Raw genomic sequence first — 25,000 nt, 5'->3', positions numbered from 1 at the left:
AAAATAAATAGCCTATAACCTCTGTATTACATGGGTGCTGTCATATCAACACAGTTATGGCGTCACTGATACACCCACTGAATCCTGACCTCATCCTTCATTCTGAGAAACAGTTAAGATCCGTCCTGCAGAAGACAGGATAAACTGAGAGCTCAATGAGGGATCAAATTACAGCTGCCTATTAAAGTGTATGGAGAGAGAAGCAGAACGAGAAAGACGCATAGACACACACAGATCTGTGCTGATGCTTTCTAGTAGTGTTTTATTTCACCTCAGAGCTGGATTCACAGCTACACTGCTTGGTACGGCTGTATAATATCTACCATGCAGCTGCTGCTTCTGAACATGTGCTACATAGACAGGAGAGCAGGAATCCCTCATATCTGTATGTGCCGAGTATGGGAAACAGCAGGGCAGTTGGTCTTAGCCCCAAATAATGGCATTCAGGGGAGCAGTTTATGTCCCGCCACATTAGTGCAGTATTAGTCCATAGAATATTGCACGTGACTATGGATCTGTAATATGTCCATATATATCTCAGCATTTCCACAGCGTATCCAATGCTCCTAAACAAAAAGATATCATTAAAGTTATTGTATATTCAGAGCTTGATTTCTATTGAACGTCAAGAAGGAGAAGATATAGGAAATGTACCCCTATAACAGGATAGTAGTGCTTTATCAGGCACCTAAGAATATTGTTAATCATGGCTTTATTAAAAAAAAAAAAAAAAAAAAAAAGAGGCGGTAGGAAGATGATAATATTTATTCATTATATAGCACTGTTAATTCCACAGCGCTTTACATACAATGGCAACACTGTCACAATTGGCGCTTACAATCTAGGTTGCCTATGAGTATATTTTTTTTGGAGTGTGGGAGGAAACCGGAGTACCCGGAGGAAACCCACGCACACACGGGGAGAACATACAAACTCCTTGCAGATGGTGTCCTTGGTGGGATTTGAACCCAGGACCCCAGCGCTGCAATACTCCAGTGCTAACCACTGAGCCACCACAAGACTGCAGTGCTAACCACTGAGCCACCGTGCCCGTCTTCTCCTCCTCTCTACACGCGCTAATATCAGCAAACTGCAAGGATGAATAACGGCGATCCCGCACCAGTCCGGATACACAAGGGCCAAGATGGAACAGACTTTTTTTTTTTTTTTTTACAGACTACACTAACATTTCCTTGCAATTTTTTTTAGAACAAAAGGTTGTGTCACTAGAGAAGAACAGGAGTGAACAGGTTAGGCTGGTTTCACACTACGTCTTTTTAACATCCGTTGAAAACGTTATTTTAGCGGAAGTACGGATCCAGTGCAAATGCGTTTTCATTTCAATGCATTTGCAATGGACTCGCGTCCACCTGCGTTCGCCTGCGTTATAGTGCGGATCCGGTGACTTGCAGTTTTTTAACATGTTTCAAAAACGCTACTTGTAGCGTTTTTGAGCTGCGTCAAAATACTGCAAGTCACCGGATCCGCACTATAACGCACGCGAACGCAGGTGAACGCTGGCGTGCTGATAGACAGGATCCTGCTTTTGTACTGAGCATGCCCAGAAAGTACTGAGCATGCCCAGAACCAGTCTCGCGTGATCTGTCTCTCTCTCCTCCTCCCTCCCTCACCCTCTCTCTCTCTCTATCTGTCTTTCCCCCTTCCTCCCTCCCTCCCTCTCCCCCACCTGAGAGCTGCGGACACTCGTAACCAAGGTAAATATCGCGTAACCACTTCTCTTAGTTACCCGATGTTTACGTGTGCAGGCAGCCCTGCTCCTAGCAGCTGCAGACACTCGTAACCAAGATAAATATCGGGTATCCAAGGCCGATGTTTACCTTGGTTACCAGCGTCTGCAGCTGTCAGAAGCCGGCTCCCAGTCTAGCTCCCCTCACTCCCGATCACATGACTCCAATGCCCGCCCCTAAACATCCAGTGCAGGATCCTGCAAAATAACATATGCGTTTGCATACGTTATTTGCTGTAAAAGCAGGATCCGTATTTCCGCTAAAATAACGTTTTCAACGGATGTTAAAAAGACGTAGTGTGAAACCAGCCTTAGTAATGCTTCTCATGACTTTATAATGATCCCAGCAATTAAGCTACTTTTTGATCCTCCAAGGCAACACATGTTGAATGGATTGTTTCCAAGTGGACAAGTCTTTTCCACTCCAGCACCTCTGCGCTGACAGAGGGGGTCCTGAGTGGGAGGGCCGCTTAACTACGATGTATGAAACAATGTTGTGGAAAGATGAATTGCATTATCATACAAATAAAGCAAAAAAAATGTAACACTTACCAACACCGCCCAGTTATTTGTGTGTCCGCTTCTGAAGAAATGCTCTGCTTTATTCTACAAAGACAAGATAACACAGGAGGGTTACTGCACATAAACTGTACAGGGCTCAGCACATTCAGGTGCCGTCTGCAGGTTTACAGACAATGCCTACCATTAATTAATAAAGCATTAACCTCCTTCCAAACTAGATCTGTGATTACAGTAGCATGTAAAAGTTTGGACACCCCTGGTAAAGATTACTGTTATTGTGAACAGTTAAAGGGAACCTGACAGGTGCAATACGCACCCAGAACCACAGGCAGTTCTGGGTGCATATTGCTAATCCCGGCCTAAGGCTATGTGCGCACAGTGCGTTTTTCGCGGCGTTTTTGCGCGTTTTTCAGGTGCGTTTTTGGCCTCAAAACTGCTTGACTTTGCTTCCCCAGCAAAGTCTATGAGTTTTCAATTTTGCTGTCCGCACACAACTTTTTTTTTAAGCTGCGTTTTTGAACTTAAAAAAAAAAAAATAGACATGTCAATTCTTTCCTGCATTTTTCTGCGTTTTCCCCCCATGCAATGCATTGGAAAACCGCAGAAAAACGCAGAGATCAAAAACGCAGCCAAAAACGCATGCGTTTTTTGCCGCGGATGCGTTTGTGCGTTTTTAGCGGCCAAAAACGCACAAAAACGCAGCATCAAAAAAACGCAGTGTGTCAACTTAACCTAACTTTTCCTGTATACACTAGCATAGATAAAGAGATCTTTAGAAAAAGTATTTCTAAAGATCCCATATGATATGCTAATGAGGCCAGGGACTAGTCGCAAGGGCGGTAGTTTCCTGGGCTAGTCAGCCATTTAGAATGTTAGGCTGCGCGCACATCAGCGGTATTCTGCCGCACTGCCAGATCCGGCACAAGGGCAGTACAGTACAATACACTTCACTGGCAAGCTCCGGACACATGCGGTCATGTGACCGGAGCATGTGACAGCATGTGACCGGGGCTTGCCGCACTGTCTGTGAACTGTAATGTACTGTACTGCCCTTGTGCCGGATCTGGCAGTGCGGCAGAATACCGCTGATGTGCGCGCAGCCTTAGCACGCCCCTGCGGGCTAATGAATGCGCAGCATCAGAGGATGGTGGCGCTCACCTCTCTGACCATTGTGTGCGACACTGGATTTCGGCTCAGTGCGTATGATCCCGGACTTCATGCGCACTCCACAAGTTTGAAGCCAGGACTCATACACCTGGCTTCATAGTGCGCAAGACCGAAAAACCGAGATCATGCTCACTGAGCTGAAATCAAGGAGTCTAAAGCAATGGCAGCAGAGAGGTGAGTGAGACCATCCGCTGACGCTGCACATTCATTAGCAAATTAGCACGCTCACATGGGCGTACTAACATGCTAAGGGGGCAGACTGGTCAAGGGAACTACCGCCATTGCAATTAGTCCCTGGCCTCATTAGCATATCATATGGGATCTTTAGAAATACCAGGAACATCTAAACAAGCCCAATTTATTTAGAAACAAGTCCTGTGCATATTAAGGTTAAAATAGAACTCAGGCCACAATGATCAAAAGGTATGTGCGGAGAAAAAAAAGGGCACAGAATTTAAGGACAAGAACATTTCGCCAACCATTAAGCATGAGGGTGTATCAATTATGCTTTGAGGTTGTGTTGCAGCCAATGGCATGGGGAGCATTTCACAGGTAAAGGGAAAAATGGATTCAATGAAATTTCAACAAATTCTTCATGCAAACATAAAACCATCTGTAAAAAAGCTGGAGGAGAAAAGAGGAAGAAAAAGGAAGAAAAGAGCACAGAGGATGGCTCTGATCCTAAACACATGTGAAAATCCACAATAGACAACCTTAAAAGGCGCAAACTGAAAGTTTTACAATGACCTCACAGTCCCCTGATATGAAGTTCATTGAAATAAGAATTATTCTTACCGATAATTCGGTTTCTAGGACCTTCCACGACAGCATAGGAGGTTGTCTCTCCACGCCCTAATTGGGACAGGAAGTTCAAGAGGTTTAAAAGGACCCTCCCACCTCCCACAGCCAGTGTCTTACAAAGAATCCATAGCATATGAGAAGTACTACACATTCAGGAATACATGAATACATAGGGGAGGGAATTACCTGCTGTCGTGGAAGGTCCTAGAAACCGAATTATCGGTAAGAATAATTCTTATTTCTCTAGTCCCTTCCACGACAGCATAGGAGGAATACCAAAGAATTGATACCTAGGGGGGGACCACAGCCTGCAGGACTTTCCTGCCAAAGGCCAAATCCCTGTTGGAATCCAGATCCAGACGATAATGCTTCGTGAAAGTATGGAGCGAAGACCACGTAGCCGCCTTGCAGATCTGCTCAGGGGAGGCCCCTGCCCGTTCGGCCCAGGAGGCAGAGGTAGCCCTGGTGGAGTGCGCCGTGAATCCAGTAGGCGGAGAGAGATGCTGAGCGAGGTATGCATCTCTAATTGCTTGCACAATCCAGTTGGCGACTGTACTCTTAGCCACCTTCTTGCCCTTATTGCGGCCAAAGGGCTGGATGAACAGGTTAGAATCAAGGCGCCAAGAAGCAGTAACCTCTAGGTAGTGCAACACTATCCGACGGACATCCAAAGAATGAAACACTTCCTCACCCGGAGTCCGAGGATTCTGACAGAAGGAAGGCAGGACGATGGACTGCGAACGGTGAAAATCCGAAACCACCTTGGGAAGGAAGGAAGGGTCCAGCTGAAAAACAATGCTGTCATCTCTGATGGTCAGGTAAGGTTCCCTAACAGACAAAGCCTGAAGGTCGCCGACTCTGCGAGCAGATGTAATAGCCACAAGAAAAGCAGTCTTGTGAGAAAGGGAACGAATGTTACAAGAGCACAGAGGTTCAAACGGAGACTGAGATAGTCCTGTAAGGACCACATTGAGATCCCAGCGAGGCGTCAGGACCCTCTGACGTGGACAGAGTCTACTAGCGGACACAAAGAACCGACGGATCCAACGATGATCTGCCAGAGCCGTGTCAAAGACTGCACTGAGTGCTGACACCTGAACTTTCAGGGTGCTAGGTCGAAGACCTAAGTCTAAACCACTCTGGAGAAAGTCCAGAATCTGCGCAATATTAGGCCGAAGAGGGTCAGGAGGCCGAGAACCACACCAGGAGGAAAATCTCTTCCAGATTTTGTTGTATATACTATTAGTCACAGGTTTACGGTTCTTCTGTAGCGTAGCCACAACTTTGTCAGAAAGCCCTTGGGCCTTCAGTGCCCGGGCCTCAGAAGCCAGGCAGCCAAGTTGAGATTCTGGGGAGCCGGATGGAAAATCGGACCCTGTGACAGTAGGCTGGGGTCCGAACCTAAGAGGACTGGGCCGTCGATTCCTAGCGTCATGACCAGGCTGTACCAACTCCTCCGGGGCCACAGAGGGGCTACCAGTATAGTTGGGACCCCCTCGTCTCTGATCTTCCTCAGGGCCCGTGCGAGAAGAGGAAGAGGGGGGAACGCGTAAGCGAGGCGAAAGGACCAACTGTGGCAGAAAGAGTCTACCCCTAACGCCTCGTCCCGTGGGTTCAGGGAAAAATATGTTGCGACCTTGCGATTCCCTGCCGAGGCAAAGAGGTCCACCTCTGGTGCACCCCACCTTGCCACTAGAGAGCAGAACACCGCCTGATCCAGGCTCCATTCCCCTGGATGAACATCCCGACGACTCAGGAAATCCGCCTGAAGATTGAGAGAGCCCTTCAGATGGACCGCAGAAAGGGAGAGCAGAGATTGTTCTGCCCATTGAAAGATTCGGGAGGATACTGACTTCAGGGCGCCTGAGCGTGTACTGCCCTGATGGCGGAGATGTGCCACTGTTGTGACATTGTCTGAATATACCAGGACGTGAGAGTCCCGGACGAGGTCCTGAGCCTCAAGGAGGGCTTCCCTGACTGCCCTGAGCTCCCGGTAGTTGGAGGATTGGGAGCTGACGTAAGGACTCCAGACCCCTTGAAATGGGGAATTTGCCACCATTGCCCCCCATCCTCGTAGGCTGGCATCTGTGGTCAGTGTAACCAGGGGTTTCTGAGTCCAGGCAACCCCCACCTGCAGGTTGGCGGGACTCAGCCACCAGAGAAGGGATGAGGAGACGGACTCCGAGAGGCGAAACCTTCTGTTTAGGGATGACGGGAGTCTGTCCCAATGTGCCAGGATATGATCCTGGAGACACCGAGAATGGGCCTGAGCCCACCTGACTGAAGGAATGCAGGATGTCATGGAACCCAGAGCTGACATAGCCGCTCGAAGCGTCGGGCGAGCCTGCCTGCGAAGCTTTGATATTTTGGCTAACAGAGCTATCCTGTGGCCCTCTGGGAGAAAGGATGCCTGTCTGTCGGAGTCCAGCAGCACTCCGAGAAACTGCCGAGTGGAGGAGGGGGTTAACTGTGATTTTTTGAGATTGGGAATCCATCCCAGAGACCGAAGGATTCCCAAAGACCTTTCCACATGGCTCCGGAGGGTTGGAGCAGATGGAGCCATGAGAAGAAAGTCGTCCAGATACGGAACCAGACAGATACCCTGCAATCTTATGAAGGCGACCACCTCTGCCATGATCTTGGAAAAGATCCTTGGAGCTGAGGAGATCCCGAAGGGAAGTACATTGAATTGGAAATGAAGTACTTCCTCCCCGTGAAGCACCGCAAAACTGAGGTATTGTCTGTGTCCCGGATGGACGGGTACATGGAAGTAGGCGTCTTTCAGATCTATAGAGGCCATCTGATGGTGTAGACCTATCAGGGGAATAGCTGATTTCACCGACTCCATCTTGAACCGCCGGTACCTGACCTGACGGTTTAGACGTTTTAAATTGATAATAATACGGACGTCGCCGGATGGCTTCTTGACCAGGAAGAGACGGGAGTAGTGTCCTACCCCTTCTTCCTGACTCGGGACTGGGGAAACGACCCCCGAGTGCACTAGCTCTATAATCTTTGTGTACAACAGAGCCTGTGAACCCGGTGACGCCAGCGCAGTGACTCGGAGACCCGGAAGAGGGGGGGAAAGGAATTCTATGAGAAGACCGTCCGAGATGATCTTCAGAACCCATTGGCAAGAGGTTATGGACTGCCACTGGGGAAGAAACGCTGAGAGTCTTCCCCCCACCCGGGCCGAGTCACTGTTTGTCCTGCTGAGGACGTTGCTGATGGGGAGGGATGAGGATGTTTCTCCCTCTACCTTTGGGATAGCTCCACCTGCCTGCCTTCCCTTTCCCTCTGGGCTGGGAGGCCTGAGGCATCGAGGGACGAAAGGACCGCTTCCTGTTAGGTCTAGGATCGGGCAAGGCCTTACGATCAGTCGCCTTGTCCAGGATATCATCCAGGGCAGGCCCAAACACTAAATCCCCTTTAAACGGAAGTGAACAAAGCCTCATTTTGGAGGTGGAGTCTCCGCTCCAGGCCTTAAGCCAGAGGGCACGTCGGGCAGAGTTAGAAAGCACCGAGGTCCTGGCTGCCAGGCGGACAGATTCCACCGAGGTATCTGCCAGAAAACAGGTAGCCTTCCTAAGCAAGGGAAGGGATTCCAGTAATTCCTCCCTAGGGGTCCCTTGGGAAATATGAGCCTCCAACTGGTCTAACCACCTAATTAGGGACCTGGATACGCAGGTGGAGGCAATGTTGGCTTGAATAGAGGAAGACGATGCCTCCCAGGACCGCTTCATCAGGCCCTCTACCTTCCTATCCATCTGATCCTTCAGTTGGGAGGTATCTTCAAAGGGAAGAGCCGTTTGCTTAGCTACCCTAGCCACCTGAACGTCTACTCTTGGGACCTCCCAATGTAGTCCCGAAGGTTCCAGAGGAAACCGGCGCCTAAGGTCACTCCGTACCCGCCTCTCAGGAAATTCCCATTCCTGAGAGACAATATCCAAAACATTGGCATGAACTGGGAATCCCAACTGTTTGACTGACTTCAGGCCAGCAAACATTTCGTCCTGGATTGAAGGAAGAGACTGCACTTCCTCTAAACCCACAGTGCTCCGAACTGCCCCAATAAGATCCCCCAACTCTTCTGAGTGAAATAGAAAGGACTGGTCAGACCACCCAGATGGAAATCCTTCATCAGGACCCTCAGAGGTGGAATCAGCGTCCTCCTGATCAGATGGGGTCGACTGGAGTCTCCTCTTTTTTGGAGGAGAGGGTCCAGGAGCAGGGCCAGGAGCAGGGCCAGGAGCAGGAAGGGAGGCCAGTGAGGCCCTAATCTCCTGTTTCATCATGGACCGCAACTCATCTATCAGAGATGGTTGTTCGGCCCTAATAATCTGGTCCGTACATTGCTGGCAAAGCTTTTTATCCCATACTGCAGGGAGCTTCTTTATACAGATAGGACATTTTTTTAATTTTTTCCACTCTGTCAGGTCTATCAGGCTTATCGGACTTGTCAGCTTTTTCTGACTTCTCAGGCTTCTCTGATTTCTCATTTCTGTCAGTTTTCTTGGTGGCCTTGTCCTCCTAGAAAACACAGACCAGAGAGCCATAAATCATGTGATGAGACCCATGTCCGAGGGACCATTCCCCTCCATACTCACAGTAGCAGGGGGCACACTGGGTTCTGCAGAGGCAGCTGCAGCGGAAGACATGACAGGGAGCACGGTTGCTTACCATGATCTGATGTCTTCGTGGCAGCCCTTATGCAAAAGGGCCTGCCCCCCCAGTGACGGTGCACGTTCCCCGCCTCCCGCATCCGGTCCTGGGCAGGCCGTGTCACCGTCGGCGTGCCTCCACGCTGCCTCCGCAAACCGGAAGCGCTCGACCGGAAGTCCGCAAGACCGGAAGTCCCGCCCCCGGGAGCACTTCCGGATCGCTCCGGCAGCGTGCATGCGGGAAGCGGCCGGCGGCTCAGGGAGGACGCCGGCCGGGGAGCTCAACAGCCTGCATCACCCCTCAGGAGGATCCGGAAGGCTGGAGCAGCGGTCCCCCACAGCGTGAGGGAACAGCAAGGGAGGAGCGGTGAAGGCCCGACCGATGCTGTCCGGCTGAAGGTAACAGGGGAAGAAGGAAAAAGAAAAAAAAAAAATATACTGTAGTTCGCCGGCCACCACAGCATAGGAGAAAAACAAAACCTCTCCATGCCCCATGGGGACAGGAAAGACACTGGCTGTGGGAGGTGGGAGGGTCCTTTTAAACCTCTTGAACTTCCTGTCCCAATTAGGGCGTGGAGAGACAACCTCCTATGCTGTCGTGGAAGGGACTAGAGAAAATATGTGGCTAGACCTCAAAAGAGCAGTGCATGCAAGACAAGCCAGGAATCTCACAGAACTGGAAGATGCCTCCAAAGACGAGCAGTTCATGTAAGACGAGCCAAGACTCCCACAGAACTGGAAGATGCCTCCAAGGAAAAGCAGCGCATGCAAGATGTGTCCAGGGAAGAGCAGGGCATGCAAGACAACTCCAGGAACCTCACAGAAATGGAAAACGTCTCCAGGGAAGAGCAGTGCATGCAAGACGAGCCAGGAATCTCGCAGAACTGGAAAATGTCTCCAAGGAAGAATGGGGAAAAATCGCTCAAACAAGAATTGAAAGACTCTTGGCTGCAACAAAAAGTGTTTACAAGCTGTGATACTTGCCAAACGGGTGCTACTAGGTACTAAGCATGCGCGGTGCTCAAACTTTTGCATCAGCCCATTTTCCTTTTTTGTTAATTTTAAAATGTAGAAATGAAAAGAATTTTTTTTTAGAAAAAAATACAAAGGAAATGTGTTATCTGTAACTTTATGCCTTTCAGAGATCATTTCATCCTCAATTTGCTTAAATGTTCACAATAACAATAGTCTTCACCAGGGGTGCCGTAACTTTTACATGTCACTGTAAATCCATTTCCTAATGTCAGGAGTTCCCAGAGCAGTCATGTCATCGCCCTGTGTCCTGCTCCTGGAACCAGCAGCTGATTTTACAGATGGAAATTGCTGCTGACCATCATATCCTCAACAGGAGAAAGGTACAAAAACATAAAAGGCCGCCTATGTAATTGCAAGAAGGTCTCCTTCTGTGAGTCCTCATATGGAGCAATTCTAGGCTCTGGGTTACAAAGCGGGGTGTGAGCAGTGGACCCCCCTCTATAATGTGCCTTTATACTAATACATCACAGACAGGAGGTTGTCTAGACCTTTCCTTTAAGAGCATTCACATAAGATGTATACATCGCCCCTGTATCAGCCATGATAGAGGAGGGGATGGCTCAGCTACTGAATAGTGACCGTCAGCAGCCTCCTCTATCAGCTACTGCCCTGAGCTATGGAGCCGGTAAGCAGAGGGTCTAAGTGGCCAAAATTAAGTCATACATTTACTGACGAACAATTTTCACATAACTATACCATGTCTTGGGTTTTTTTTGTTTTGTGTCTTTTTTTTTTTTTTTTAAGAACTATCAGCTGTGAAAAGTGTGAACCGGATACCTCTGTAACAAACCCTCAGCTGTGAAAAATGTGAACCGGACACATCTGTAACAGACCCTCAGCTGTGAGAACCGGACACATCTGTAACAGACCCTCAGCTGTGAGAACCGGACACATCTGTAACAGACCCTCAGCTGTGAGAACCGGACACATCTGTAACAGACCCTCAGCTGTGGGAACCGGACACAACTGTAACAGACCCTCAGCTGTGAGAACCGGACACAACTGTAACAGACCCTCAGCTGTGAGAACCGGACACAACTGTAACAGACCCTCAGCTGTGAGAACCGGACACAACTGTAACAGACCCTCAGCTGTGAGAACCGGACACATCTGTAACAGACCCTCAGCTGTGAGAACCGGACACATCTGTAACAGACCCTCAGCTGTGAGAACCGGACACATCTGTAACAGACCCTCAGCTGTGGGAACCGGACACAACTGTAACAGACCCTCAGCTGTGGGAACCGGACACATCTGTAACAGACCCTCAGCTGTGAGAACCGGACACATCTGTAACAGACCCTCAGCTGTGAGAACCGGACACATCTGTAACAGACCCTCAGCTGTGAGAACCGGACACAACTGTAACAGACCCTCAGCTGTGGGAACCAGATACAACTGTAACAGACCCTCAGCTGTGGGAACCGGATACAACTGTAACAGACCCTCAGCTGTGAGAACCGGACACAACTGTGACAGACCCTCAGCTGTGAGAACCGGACACATCTGTAACAGACCCTCAGCTGTGAGAACCGGACACATCTGTAACAGACCCTCAGCTGTGAGAACCGGACACATCTGTAACAGACCCTCAGCTGTGAGAACCGGATACAACTGTAACAGACCCTCAGCTGTGGGAACCGGATACAACTGTAACAGACCCTCAGCTGTGGGAACCGGATACAACTGTAACAGACCCTCAGCTGTGAGAACCGGACACAACTGTAACAGACCCTCAGCTGTGAGAACCGGACACAACTGTGACAAACCCTCAGCTGTGGGAACCAGATACAACTGTAACAGACCCTCAGCTGTGGGAACCGGATACAACTGTAACAGGCAATCAGCTGTGGGAACCGGATACAACTGTAACAGACCCTCAGCTGTGAGAACCGGATACAACTGTAACAGACCCTCAGCTGTGAGCAGTCCACCATATGTGATCAGGAATCTTTCCAGTGACGGACCCTCAGCTGTGAGAACCGGACACATCTGTAACAGACCCTCAGCTGTGAGAACCGGACACATCTGTAACAGACCCTCAGCTGTGAGAACCGGACACATCTGTAACAGACCCTCAGCTGTGAGAACCGGATACAACTGTAACAGACCCTCAGCTGTGGGAACCGGATACAACTGTAACAGACCCTCAGCTGTGGGAACCGGATACAACTGTAACAGACCCTCAGCTGTGGGAACCGGATACAACTGTAACAGACCCTCAGCTGTGAGAACCGGACACAACTGTAACAGACCCTCAGCTGTGAGAACCGGACACAACTGTGACAGACCCTCAGCTGTGAGAACCGGACACAACTGTGACAGACCCTCAGCTGTGGGAACCAGATACAACTGTAACAGACCGTCAGCTGTGAGAACCGGACACATCTGTAACAGACCCTCAGCTGTGAGAACCGGACACATCTGTAACAGACCCTCAGCTGTGAGAACCGGACACAACTGTGACAGACCCTCAGCTGTGGGAACCGGATACAACTGTAACAGACCCTCAGCTGTGGGAACCGGATACAACTGTAACAGACCCTCAGCTGTGAGAACCGGATACAACTGTAACAGACCCTCAGCTGTGAGAACCGGACACAACTGTGACAGACCCTCAGCTGTGAGAACCAGATACAACTGTAACAGACCCTCAGCTGTGAGAACCGGACACAACTGTAACAGACCCTCAGCTGTGAGAACCGGACACAACTGTAACAGACCCTCAGCTGTGAGAACCGGATACAACTGTAACAGACCCTCAGCTGTGAGAACCGGATACAACTGTAACAGACCCTCAGCTGTGAGAACCGGATACAACTGTAACAGACCCTCAGCTGTGAGCAGTCCACCATATGTGATCAGGAATCTTTCCAGTGACGGACCCTCAGCTGTGAGAACCGGACACATCTGTAACAGACCCTCAGCTGTGAGAACCGGACACATCTGTAACAGACCCTCAGCTGTGAGAACCGGATACAACTGTAACAGACCCTCAGCTGTGAGAACCGGACACATCTGTAACAGACCCTCAGCTGTGAGAACCGGATACAACTGTAACAGACCCTCAGCTGTGGGAACCGGATACAACTGTAACAGACCCTCAGCTGTGAGAACCGGACACAACTGTAACAGACCCTCAGCTGTGAGAACCGGACACAACTGTGACAGACCCTCAGCTGTGAGAACCGGACACAACTGTGACAGACCCTCAGCTGTGAGAACCGGACACAACTGTGACAGACCCTCAGCTGTGGGAACCAGATACAACTGTAACAGACCCTCAGCTGTGGGAACCGGATACAACTGTAACAGGCCCTCAGCTGTGGGAACCGGATACAACTGTAACAGACCCTCAGCTGTGAGAACCGGATACAACTGTAACAGACCCTCAGCTGTGAGAACCGGACACAACTGTGACAGACCCTCAGCTGTGAGAACCGGACACAACTGTGACAGACCCTCAGCTGTGAGAACCGGACACAACTGTGACAGACCCTCAGCTGTGAGAACTGGACACAACTGTGACAGACCCTCAGCTGTGAGAACCAGATACAACTGTAACAGACCCTCAGCTGTGAGCAGTCCACCATATGTGATCAGGAATCTTTCCAGTGACGGACCCTCAGCTGTGAGAACCGGACACAACTGTAACAGACCCTCAGCTGTGAGAACCGGATACAACTGTGACAGACCCTCAGCTGTGAGAACCAGATACAACTGTAACAGACCCTCAGCTGTGAGCAGTCCACCATATGTGATCAGGAATCTTTCCAGTGACGGATGGTCAGACAGACGCCGCGCTCAGTAGGGACACATTATATCTTTCATCACTGCAGATACCCCTTTAATTAGAGGGGTTATCCACGTTTGGGGAGCTATATGTTGTGTTGCTATGGACACCATTCGTGCACACTCCTCTGTCAGGCGCTGTGCGATGCCGCCACAATGAATGAGCAGGACACGGCATAATCTGCCCCCACACATGGAGCCCACGTATATGGACGGCCTCACCTCCGCAGCCTGAGCGCTCACTCCCAGCACAAGCAGCGCGCACACCAGCGCCCGGCACCAGCCCCTGAGCGCCGCCATCTTCCCTCCTCGGTGACAGGAGAGGCACTTCCGCGTCACATGACACGCTGTGTACGTCACGTGATCCTAGTAAATGACCGCAGTGCATGTCGGGTAAGGATGGCAGCTCCTGGCGTCTCGTGGTTCTAGTCAGGAGCGTTTGGCAGCACAGAACGATCCAGAATATGAAGCTTCTTCTGCCTGTAAAAATATTAAGGATCGAAAAGCCAGAAAAGGAATTGGACTGATTACTCCTCAGCAGCCAATTATTATTTATTATTATTATAGCGCCATTTATTCCATGGCGCTTTACAAGTGAAAGAGGGTATACGTACAACAATCATTAACAGTACAAGACAGACAGGTACAGGAGGAGAGAGGACCCTGCCCGCGAGGGCTCACAGTCTACACAGGAGAGAGGACCCTGCCCGCGAGGGCTCACACTCTACACAGGAGAGAGGACCTTGCCCGCGAGGGCTCACACTCTACACAGGAGAGAGGACCCTGCCCGCGAGGGCTCACAGTCTACACAGGAGAGAGGACCCTGCCCGCGAGGGCTCACAGTCTACACAGGAGAGAGGACCCTGCCCGCGAGGGCTCACACTCTACACAGCAGAGAGGACCCTGCCCGCGAGGGCTCACACTCTACACAGGAGAGAGGACCCTGCCCACGAGGGCTCACACTCTACACAGGAGAGAGGACCTTGCCCGCGAGGGCTCACACTCTACACAGGAGAGAGGACCCTGCCCGCGAGGGCTCACAGTCTACACAGGAGAGAGGACCCTGCCCGCGAGGGCTCACAGTCTACACAGGAGAGAGGACCCTGCCCGCGAGGGCTCACACTCTACACAGCAGAGAGGACCCTGCCCGCGAGGGCTCACACTCTACACAGGAGAGAGGACCCTGCCCACGAGGGCTCACACTCTACACAGGAGAGAGGACCTTGCCCGCGAGGGCTCACACTCTACACAGGAGAGAGGACCCTGCCCGCGAGGGCTCACAGTCTACACAGGAGAGAGGACCCTGCCCGCGAGGGCTCACAGTCTACACAGGAGAGAGGACCCTGCCCGCGAGGGCTCACACTCTACACAGCAGAGAGGACCCTGCCCGCGAGGGCTCACACTCTACACAGGAGAGAGGACCCTGCCCACGAGGGCTCACACTCTACACAGGAGAGAGGACCTTGCCCGCGAGGGCTCACACTCTACACAGGAGAGAGGACCCTGCCCGCGATGGCTCACAGTCTACACAGGAGAGAGGACCCTGCCCGCGATGGCTCACAGTCTACACAGGAGAGAGGACCCTGCCCGCGAGGGCTCACACTCTACACAGGAGAGAGGATCCTGCCCGTGAGGGCTCACACTCTACACAGGAGAGAGGACCTTGCCCGCGAGGGCTCACACTCTACACAGGAGAGAGGACCCTGCGCACGAGGGCTCACACTCTACACAGGAGAGAGGACCCTGCCTGCGAGGGCTCACACTCTACACAGGATAGAGGACCTTGCCCGCGAGGGCTCACACTCTACACAGGAGAGAGGACACTGCCCGCGAGGGCTCATACTCTACACAGAAGAGAGGACCCTGCCCGCGAGGGCTCACACTCTACACAGGAGAGAGGACCCTGCCTGCGAGGGCTCACACTCTACACAGGAGAGAGGACCTTGCCCGCGAGGGCTCACACTCTACACAGGAGAGAGGACCCTGCCCGCGAGGGCTCACACTCTACACAGGAGAGAGGACCCTGCCTGCGAGGGCTCACACTCTACACAGGAGAGAGGACCTTGCCCGCGAGGGCTCACACTCTACACAGGAGAGAGGACCCTGCCCGCGAGGGCTCACACTCTACACAGGAGAGAGGACCCTGCCCACGAGGGCTCACACTCTACACAGGAGAGAGGACCCTGCCCGCAAGGGCTCACAGTCTACACAGGAGAGAGGACCCTGCCCGCGAGGGCTCACACTCTACACAGGAGAGAGGACCTTGCCCGCGAGGGCTCACACTCTATACAGGAGAGAGGACCCTGCCCGCGAGGGCTCACACTCTACACAGGAGAGAGGACCTTGCCCGCGAGGGCTCACACTCTACACAGGAGAGAGGACCCTGCCCGCGAGGGCTCACAGTCTACACAGGAGAGAGGACCCTGCCCGCGAGGGCTCACAGTCTACACAGGAGAGAGGACCCTGCCCGCGAGGGCTCACAGTCTACAGGAGGAGAGAGGACCCTGCCCGCGAGGGCTCACACTCTACACAGGAGAGAGGATCCTGCCCGTGAGGGCTCACACTCTACACAGGAGAGAGGACCTTGCCCGCAAGGGCTCACACTCTACACAGGAGAGAGGACCCTGCCCGCGAGGGCTCACACTCTACACAGGAGAGAGGACCCTGCCCGCGAGGGCTCACACTCTACACAGGAGAGAGGACCCTGCCCGCGAGGGCTCACAGTCTACACAGGAGAGAGGACCCTGCCCGCGATGGCTCACACTCTACACAGGAGAGAGGACCCTGCCCGCGAGGGCTCACAGTCTACACAGGAGAGAGGACCCTGCCCGTGAGGGCTCACAGTCTACACAGGAGAGAGGACCCTGCCCGCGATGGCTCACAGTCTACACAGTAGAGAGGACCCTGCCCGCGAGGGCTCACAGTCTACACAGGAGAGAGGACCCTGCCCGCGAGGGCTCACAGTCTACAGGAGGAGAGAGGACCCTGCCCGCGAGGGCTCACAGTCTACACAGTAGGGAGGACCCTGCCCGCGAGGGCTCACAGTCTACAGGGAATGGGTGATGGTACAATAGGTGAGGGCAGAACTGGTTGCACAGTGGTCTACTGGACTGAGGGCTATTGTAGGTTGTAGGCTTGTTGGAAGAGGTGGGTCTTGTTCCTCTTGAAGCTTTCCACGGTAGGGGAGAGTCTGATGTGCTGGGGTAGAGCGTTCCAGAGTATGGGGGAGGCATGGGAGAAATCTTGTACGCAATTGTGGGAAGAAGAAATAAGAGAGGAGCAGAGAAGGAGATCTTGTGAGGATCTGAGGTTGCGTGCAGGTAGGTACCGGGAGACTAGGTCACAATCGGATCTAGGCTTTTATTTTATCAGCTGAATAGGAATAAAAGCATTTATCTGATTGGCTGTAATTAAGCTGCTGCCCCTAACAATCAATCATATAGAGGCTTTCATATTGTAATATACTGTATGAGAGGAGTAATCTGATTGGTTGTTAGGGAGCAGCAGCTTCCTTTCCATCCAATCAGAGCGAGGCATTCTGTTTATCATGATTTGTGTAAGAATGAGAGCTGTAATCTGATTGGTTGCTGGGGTAGTATACAGTTTTCACTACCTAATGATGAACCTGTCATTCTGTGGAAGCCTGGAGGCAAGAGGACACGCCCCCAGCTACTGATTGGCTTCAGCAGTGCACAATAGACCTGCCCCACTCAGTCAGTCATAGGCCAAGCTCTTCACTACTGCAGAACTAAGCTGCTGAGGTAAAGTGAAAGCTGAGCTCTGATTGGTTGCTATGGACATCTAGACCCTTATAAGCGTAATTATAATCAATAATAATGGCGTTTCAGAGCAGCATGAGGTGGAGGAGCTGCTGCTGAAGCAGGTACAGCAGTGTGGGGGCCAGCCGAGGTCACTGACATCACTGCACCGACCACAAGGGTGCACGCTGCTGCTCTCTGTTATCTGCCAACTCCCCTTTTTTATTCATTCATTACAAAATGAATGGTCGGCGGGGTACTGGACCCTAGGTCGGAGAGTAGCTTCAGGCAACCCGGCAATTAACCTGCGGAGGATAGTGACTTTATGGACTGTCCCCAAGAAGCTCAGAGATCAGGGGCATTATCGCCACAAGAGGGATAGGGCTTTCCAACCCATGCAGCCCACAGAAATCCCAAGCGTGAGCCCTTAAGAGCGCAGCTCCACTACCAACAAGTAGGGAGCGGGGCCCGGACAGCTTTATGCCAACGGGCCACCAGAACACTTCTAATTTGTGCACTGAAGCAGGCTCTGGACCACCCGGCAGTACCAGAGGGGACGGATCCCCGGACGAGCTCCCCCAAGAGGGCAGCGGCACCCAGAGACTTGGTTTACCTTGTTGTCGGAGTCTGCTTTGTGGCCGCATCATCACCAACACTGCCTGAGTGATACGTGTTTCTCCCCTGCTTCCAATCTGCACCACGCTCCCCACCACCTCCATCATCCAGAGTTCCGGGCCTCCCCTACCCGTGGATGGAACGTCATCTGGCTGCCCCGCTCCATCTCCCCCAGGTACTCCCATCGGCATCGGCGGTACTCCCCTTACTGCGAACCACGGGTGGTGTCACAAACTCTTATCCCCTGTAAATACCCCCTTTTCATTTGACGTGGCCACGAGCCCCCAGGTCTGGAGACCCTCGAGCCACAGCAGTAAACCCCGGATCCGAGCGGTTCGACTGCTGCAGAGGCGACACACATACAGACATTACAGAGTAACACGTAGTGAGGGTCCTGCTCACAGGCTACAATCTATGAGGAATGGGACGCACAGAGGGCAGAACGCGCTTGTCATGTACGATCCGGACATCATATAATAGTTAGGGGTCTTTATATAAAGCTGCAGGAGCAGCCATCAGCCGGAATCTGTGTAATACAGGGACCAGGAGCTACTGGTGCAGGGGGATGTGGGGACAGATGAAGAGTAGGCAGCAGAGTCTGAGGAAAAGTGAGGAGGGGGACAGCGGAGACTGAGACTAGTGAGGTGATCGGCCGGACTTATGGGGCCTCGCCGGAGGTATAACGAGCAATGGCCGCTGGTCACATGCAGCTGTATGACTATTTAGGGAGAGGTCTGTCGTCTGCAGCTGAAGGTTTGCAACATCCATTAAAAGAAAATACTTTACTCTGATTTGTTTCAAATAGAAACTTCTCCAATCTCTGTGATGGAAAAGTCACAGCCTGAAATCATAAATACAACAGGTTTTCATGACTGTAACCACGAGCACCCCCAACAATCCAAAAGCCTCTGTCCTCCTCCAGGCCCCTCTGTCCTTCTCGCCCAGACCCCTCTGTCCTTCTTTCCAGATCCCTCTGTCCTCCTTTCCAGACCCCTCTGTCCTTCTCCTTTCCAGACCCCTCTGTCCTCCTTTCCAGACCCCTCTGTCCTTCTCCTTTCCAGACCCTTCTGTCCTCCTTTCCAGACCCCTCTGTCCTTCTCCTTTCCAGACCCCTCTGTCCTCCTTTCCAGACCCCTCTGTCCTTCTTTCCAGACCCCTCTGTCCTTCTCCTTCTCCAGACTCCTTTATTCCCTTCTTCTTCTAGACACCTCAGGTAGTGATAGTGAATCATTCCTAATGGGATTAAAGGACTGATCATATTGAATTCCAACATGCCTGATCCTCCTTTACTCTATCATGAGTCCAGACACCTTATATCAGGCTCATCCCACTGAAGTTAGCAGGTCTGGTCACTATCTTCTAAAGCCGTGGTCTCACCTTTGCCTGTTGAAATACCACAACTCCCGGCATCTCAGGTAGACGTTGAAGCATCAGTTTTAGATCACTGCTATAAGTATTTGACTATTTTTACATCTTTTCTGTACATGGTCCTGAAATCTCGTATTACTGTAACTCATGATTGCTCGGGGCGTTATTGGAGGGAACAGCTTGAGCCGAGGCCTCGTCACTAATGGTTAAATCGGCATCAGTGTGGTGACTTCTATTTACTTTTTGAGGGCTCATGGCCAGTAATCAAAAATTGGCAACTGATATGAGGGAGGAAAAACAGTTTCCCATGATAATATCTGTGATATCACCTGTTCACTTCTATTGGAGGTTGTTGTGTACATGCTGTGGGCAGAGGGTTTTATACAGGAAGGGGGAGGAGAGGAGCTGTGACATCACCTGTTGTCTTGTATGGGAGAGTGTTGTGTACATGCTGTTTGCAGGGAGGGGGAGGAGGTGAGCTATGATACCACCTGTTGTCTTCTATGAGAGATTGTTCTGTATATGCTGTGCGCATAGCATATTATACAGGGAGGGGGAGGAGAGGAGCTGTGACATCACCTGTTGTCTTGTATGGGAGAGTGTTGTGTACATGCTGTGGGCAGAGAGGGGGAGAAGGTGAGCTGTGACACCACCTGTTGTCTTCTATGGGAGATTGTTATGCACATGCTGTGGGCATAGGTTATTATACAGGGAGGGGGAGGAGGAGGGGAGCTGTGACATCACCCGTTGTCTTCTATGGGAGATTATTGTTTGCATGCTGTGTGCAGGGAGGGGGAGGAGGTGAGATGTGACACCACCTGTTGTCTTCTATGGGAGATTGTTCTGTATATGCTGTGGCATAGGTTATTATATAGGGAGGGGGAGGAGGGGAGCTGTGACATCACCTGTTGTGTTTTTTGGGAGATTATTGTGTACATGCTGTTTGTAGTGGTTATGTAGGGAGGAGGAGGAGAACTGTGCCATCAACTGTTCTCTTCTATGGGTGATTGTTATTTACATGCTGTGTGCAAAGGTTATTATGCAGGGAGGGAGAGGAGGGGAGCTGTGACATCATTGTCTTCTATGGGAGAGTGTTGTATACATGCTGTGTGCAGAGGTTATTATGCAGGGAAGAGGTGAGCTGTGACATCACCAATAATATTCTATAGGTGAGAATTGTGTCCATGCTCTGTGATCTGTGCAGAGGTCATTGTGCAGGGAAGACCTGGAAGTATAATTAGGACCTATTAGACAATTATAGTACATCAGCTATGCCATAGATCTCCGATGGTAGCCCTGTCACATTCAACTAGGACTTTGGGGTGTAGCAGTTTTTCTTCTTTGCATTTCTTGTGTGAGATTTCTCCGTCTTTCGCTGTCTCATATGATATTCCTCACGCTGTCTATTCTAATCCTGTGTCTCCCAGGTATATCATTAGCTAACGGCGATCCCATCTCCTAAGAACAGTCAAATGGATCCGCTGTAGTGAAGCACCGAGGTTACACGACTGGTAGTCCTGGGGCTGTATGGATACGACTTCATAGGTAAAGCAGCTTTTACATTGCATAACAGAATATACAGGATATGCTGCAAGGAACGCAGTGTCCGTATCCACCCTCATTTCTATAGGGGTCACAGGCAAGACATAGCTGATTCTGTAGCTTCACCTCCAGTGGTCCGGTGCGTGGATGGAGGAATTATTGTTTCAGCAATGAAAGGCCAAGATGAGAATAATCTAAGATCCCCGTGCATCTCCTGTAGATATCAACTGACTTCTAGCTCTCACAATTCCTCCATCCATATACACATATTCTTTATGGCAATTTTCATCAACTAAAAACCTCCCACAGACATCGGATACTATTAATTCAGTTGACAGCTACCCCTTCTGATTTCCCCATACACAGGAGCACTTGGTTCCTGTGTTCTCTATGAAAGAGGCACTGCCAGACTCCTCTGTCCTCGTCCTCTTCCAGGTTCCTCTGTCCTCGTCCTCTTCCAGGTTCCTCTGTCCTCGTCCTCTTCCAGGTTCCTCTGTCCTCGTCCTCTTCCAGGTTCCTCTGTCCTCGTCCTCTTCCAGGTTCCTCTGTCCTCGTCCTCCTCCAGGTTCCTCTGTCCTCGTCCTCCTCCAGGTTCCTCTGTCCTCGTCCTCCTCCAGGTTCCTCTGTCCTCGTCCTCCTCCAGGTTCCTCTGTCCTCGTCCTCCTCCATCTTCCTCTGTCCTCGTCCTTCTCCAGGTTCCTTTGTCCTCGTCCTCCTCCAGGCTCCTCTGTCCTCGTCCTCCTCCAGGCTCCTCTGTCTTCGTCCTCCTCCAGGCTCCTCTGTCTTCGTCCTCCTCCAGGCTCCTCTGTCTTCGTTCTCCTCCAGGCTCCTCTGTCCTCGTCCTCCTCCAGACTGCTCTGTCCTCGTCCTCCTCCAGACTGCTCTGTCCTCGTCCTCCTCCAGACTGCTCTGTCCTCGTCCTCCTCCAGACTGCTCTGTCCTCGTCCTCCTCCAGACTGCTCTGTCCTCGTCCTCCTCCAGACTGCTCTGTCCTCGTCCTCCTCCAGACTGCTCTGTCCTCGTCCTCCTCCAGACTGCTCTGTCCTCGTCCTCGGGTCCATCCCACAACAGATCTGGTATGTTCTCCTCTTGCTGACTTCCCCTGTCCTCTTCTCCTCTCCCGGAGTCCCCCTGTCCTCTCCTCTCCTCCTCTCCCTGAGTCCCCCTGTTCTCTCCTCTCCCGGAGTCCCCCTGTTCTCTCCTCTCCCGGAGTCCCCCTGTTCTCTCCTCTCCCGGAGTCCCCCTGTTCTCTCCTCTCCCGGAGTCCCCCTGTTCTCTCCTCTCCCGGAGTCCCCCTGTTCTCTCCTCTCCCGGAGTCCCCCTGTTCTCTCCTCTCCCGGAGTCCCCCTGTTCTCTCCTCTCCCGGAGTCCCCCTGTTCTCTCCTCTCCCGGAGTCCCCCTGTTCTCTCCTCTCCCGGAGTCCCCCTGTTCTCTCCTCTCCCGGAGTCCCCCTGTTCTCTCCTCTCCCGGAGTCCCCCTGTTCTCTCCTCTCCCGGAGTCCCCCTGTTCTCTCCTCTCTCGGAGTCCCCCTGTTCTCTCCTCTCCCGGAGTCCCCCTGTTCTCTCCTCTCCCGGAGTCCCCCTGTTCTCTCCTCTCCCGGAGTCCCCCTGTTCTCTCCTCTCCCGGAGTCCCCCTGTTCTCTCCTCTCCCGGAGTCCCCCTGTTCTCTCCTCTCCCGGAGTCCCCCTGTTCTCTCCTCTCCCGGAGTCCCCCTGTTCTCTCCTCTCCCGGAGTCCCCCTGTTCTCTCCTCTCCCGGAGTCCCCCTGTTCTCTCCTCTCCCGGAGTCCCCCTGTTCTCTCCTCTCCCGGAGTCCCCCTGTTCTCTCCTCCTCTCCCGCAGTCCCCCCTGTCCTCTCCTCCTCTCCCGCAGTCCCCCTGTCCTCTCCTCCTCTCCCGCAGTCCCCCTGTCCTCTCCTCCTCTCCCGCAGTCCCCCTGTCCTCTCCTCTTCTCCCGCAGTCCCCCTGTCCTCTCCTCCTCTCCCGCAGTCCCCCTGTCCTCTCCTCCTCTCCCGCAGTCCCCCTGTCCTCTCCTCCTCTCCCGCAGTCCCCCTGTCCTCTCCTCCTCTCCCGCAGTCCCCCTCTCCTCTCCTCCTTTCCCGCAGTCCCCCTGTCCTCTCCTCCTTTCCCGCAGTCCCCCTGTCCTCTCCTCTCCTCCTTTCCCGCAGTCCCCCTGTCCTCTCCTCCTCTCCCGCAGTTCCCCTCTCTTCTACTCTCCCGCAGTCCCCCTGTCCTCTCCTCTCCTCCTCTCCTGCAGTCCCCCTGTCCTCTCCTCTCCCGCAGTCCCCCTGTCCTTTCCTCTCCCGCAGTCCCCCTGTCCTCTCCTCTCCTCCTCTCCCGCAGTCCCCCTGTCCTCTCCTCCTATCCCGCAGTCCCCCTGTCCTCTCCTCCTCTCCCGCAGTCCCCCTGTCCTCTCCTCCTCTCCCGCAGTCCCCCTATCCTCTCCTCTCCTCCTCTCCCGCAGTCCTCCTGTCCTCTCCTCCTCTCCAGCAGTCCCCCTGTCCTCTCCTCCTCTCCCGCAGTCCCCCTGTCCTCTCCTCCTCTCCCGCAGTCCCCCTGTCCTCTCCTCCTCTCCCGCAGTCCCCCTGTCCTCTCCTCCTCTCCCGCAGTCCCCCTGTCCTCTCCTCCTCTCCCGCAGTCCCCCTGTCCTCTCCTCCTCTCCCGCAGTCCCCCTGTCCTCTCCTCCTCTCCCGCAGTCCCCCTGTCCTCTCCTCCTCTCCCGCAGTCCCCCTGTCCTCTCCTCCTCTCCCGCAGTCCCCCTGTCCTCTCCTCCTCACCCGCAGTCCCCCTGTCCTCTCCTCCTCACCCGCAGTCCCCCTGTCCTCTCCTCCTCACCCGCAGTCCCCCTGTCCTCTCCTCCTCACCCGCAGTCCCCCTGTCCTCTCCTCCTCTCCCGCAGCCCCCCTGTCCTCTCCTCCTCTCCCGCAGCCCCCCTGTCCTCTCCTCCTTTCCCGCAGCCCCCCTGTCCTCTCCTCCTTTCCCGCAGCCCCCCTGTCCTCTCCTCCTCTCCCGCAGTCCCCCTGTCCTCTCCTCCTCTCCCGCAGTCCCCCTGTCCTCTCCTCCTCTCCCGCAGTCCCCCTGTCCTCTCCTCCTCTCCCGCAGTCCCCCTGTCCTCTCCTCCTCTCCCGCAGTCCCCCTGTCCTCTCCTCCTCTCCCGCAGTCCCCCTGTCCTCTCCTCCTCTCCCGCAGTCCCCCTGTCCTCTCCTCCTCACCCGCAGTCCCCCTGTCCTCTCCTCCTCACCCGCAGTCCCCCTGTCCTCTCCTCCTCACCCGCAGTCCCCCTGTCCTCTCCTCCTCACCCGCAGTCCCCCTGTCCTCTCCTCCTCTCCCGCAGCCCCCCTGTCCTCTCCTCCTCTCCCGCAGCCCCCTGTCCTCTCCTCCTTTCCCGCAGCCCCCCTGTCCTCTCCTCCTTTCCCGCAGCCCCCCTGTCCTCTCCTCCTTTCCCGCAGCCCCCCTGTCCTCTCCTCCTCTCCCGCAGTCCCCCTGTCCTCTCCTCCTCTCCCGCAGCCCCCCTGTCCTCTCCTCCTCTCCCGCAGTCCCCCTGTCCTCTCCTCCTCTCCCGCAGTCCCCCTGTCCTCTCCTCCTCTCCCGCAGTCCCCCTGTCCTCTCCTCCTCTCCCGCAGTCCCCCTGTCCTCTCCTCCTTTCCCGCAGTCCCCCTGTCCTCTCCTCCTCTCCCGCAGTCCCCCTGTCCTCTCCTCCTCTCCCGCAGTCCCCCTGTCCTCTCCTCCTCTCCCGCAGTCCCCCTGTCCTCTCCTCCTCTCCCGCAGTCCCCCTGTCCTCTCCTCCTCTCCCGCAGTCCCCCTGTCCTCTCCTCCTCTCCCGCAGTCCCACCGTCCTCTCCTCCTCTCCCGCAGTCCCCCTGTCCTCTCCTCCTCTCCCGCAGTCCCCCTGTCCTCTCCTCCTCTCTCGCAGTCCCCCTGTCCTCTCCTCCTCTCCCGCAGTCCCCCTGTCCTCTCCTCTCCCGCAGTCCCCCTGTCCTCTTCTCTCCCGCAGTC

The 25,000-nt window shown here is 53.3% G+C and overlaps 1 protein-coding gene across 1 annotated transcript in view; it reads right to left on the bottom strand.

Annotated features, from left to right (window-relative positions):
• Positions 1 to 14,067, bottom strand: part of PIGK (phosphatidylinositol glycan anchor biosynthesis class K) — a 138,373-nt gene extending 124,306 nt beyond the window's left edge. Inside the window, 2 exon segments of the mRNA XM_075320282.1 lie at positions 2,300 to 2,353; positions 13,948 to 14,067. Coding sequence (XP_075176397.1) covers positions 2,300 to 2,353; positions 13,948 to 14,025 — 132 coding nt within the window. The 5' untranslated portion in view covers positions 14,026 to 14,067.
• Between the last annotated feature and the right edge of the window lie 10,933 nt (positions 14,068 to 25,000).

This window comes from Anomaloglossus baeobatrachus, chromosome 8 (assembly GCF_048569485.1).
Source record: "Anomaloglossus baeobatrachus isolate aAnoBae1 chromosome 8, aAnoBae1.hap1, whole genome shotgun sequence".
In the NCBI taxonomy this organism is placed as follows: domain Eukaryota; kingdom Metazoa; phylum Chordata; class Amphibia; order Anura; family Aromobatidae; genus Anomaloglossus; species Anomaloglossus baeobatrachus.
This window is presented reverse-complemented; position numbering and strand designations above follow the sequence as displayed.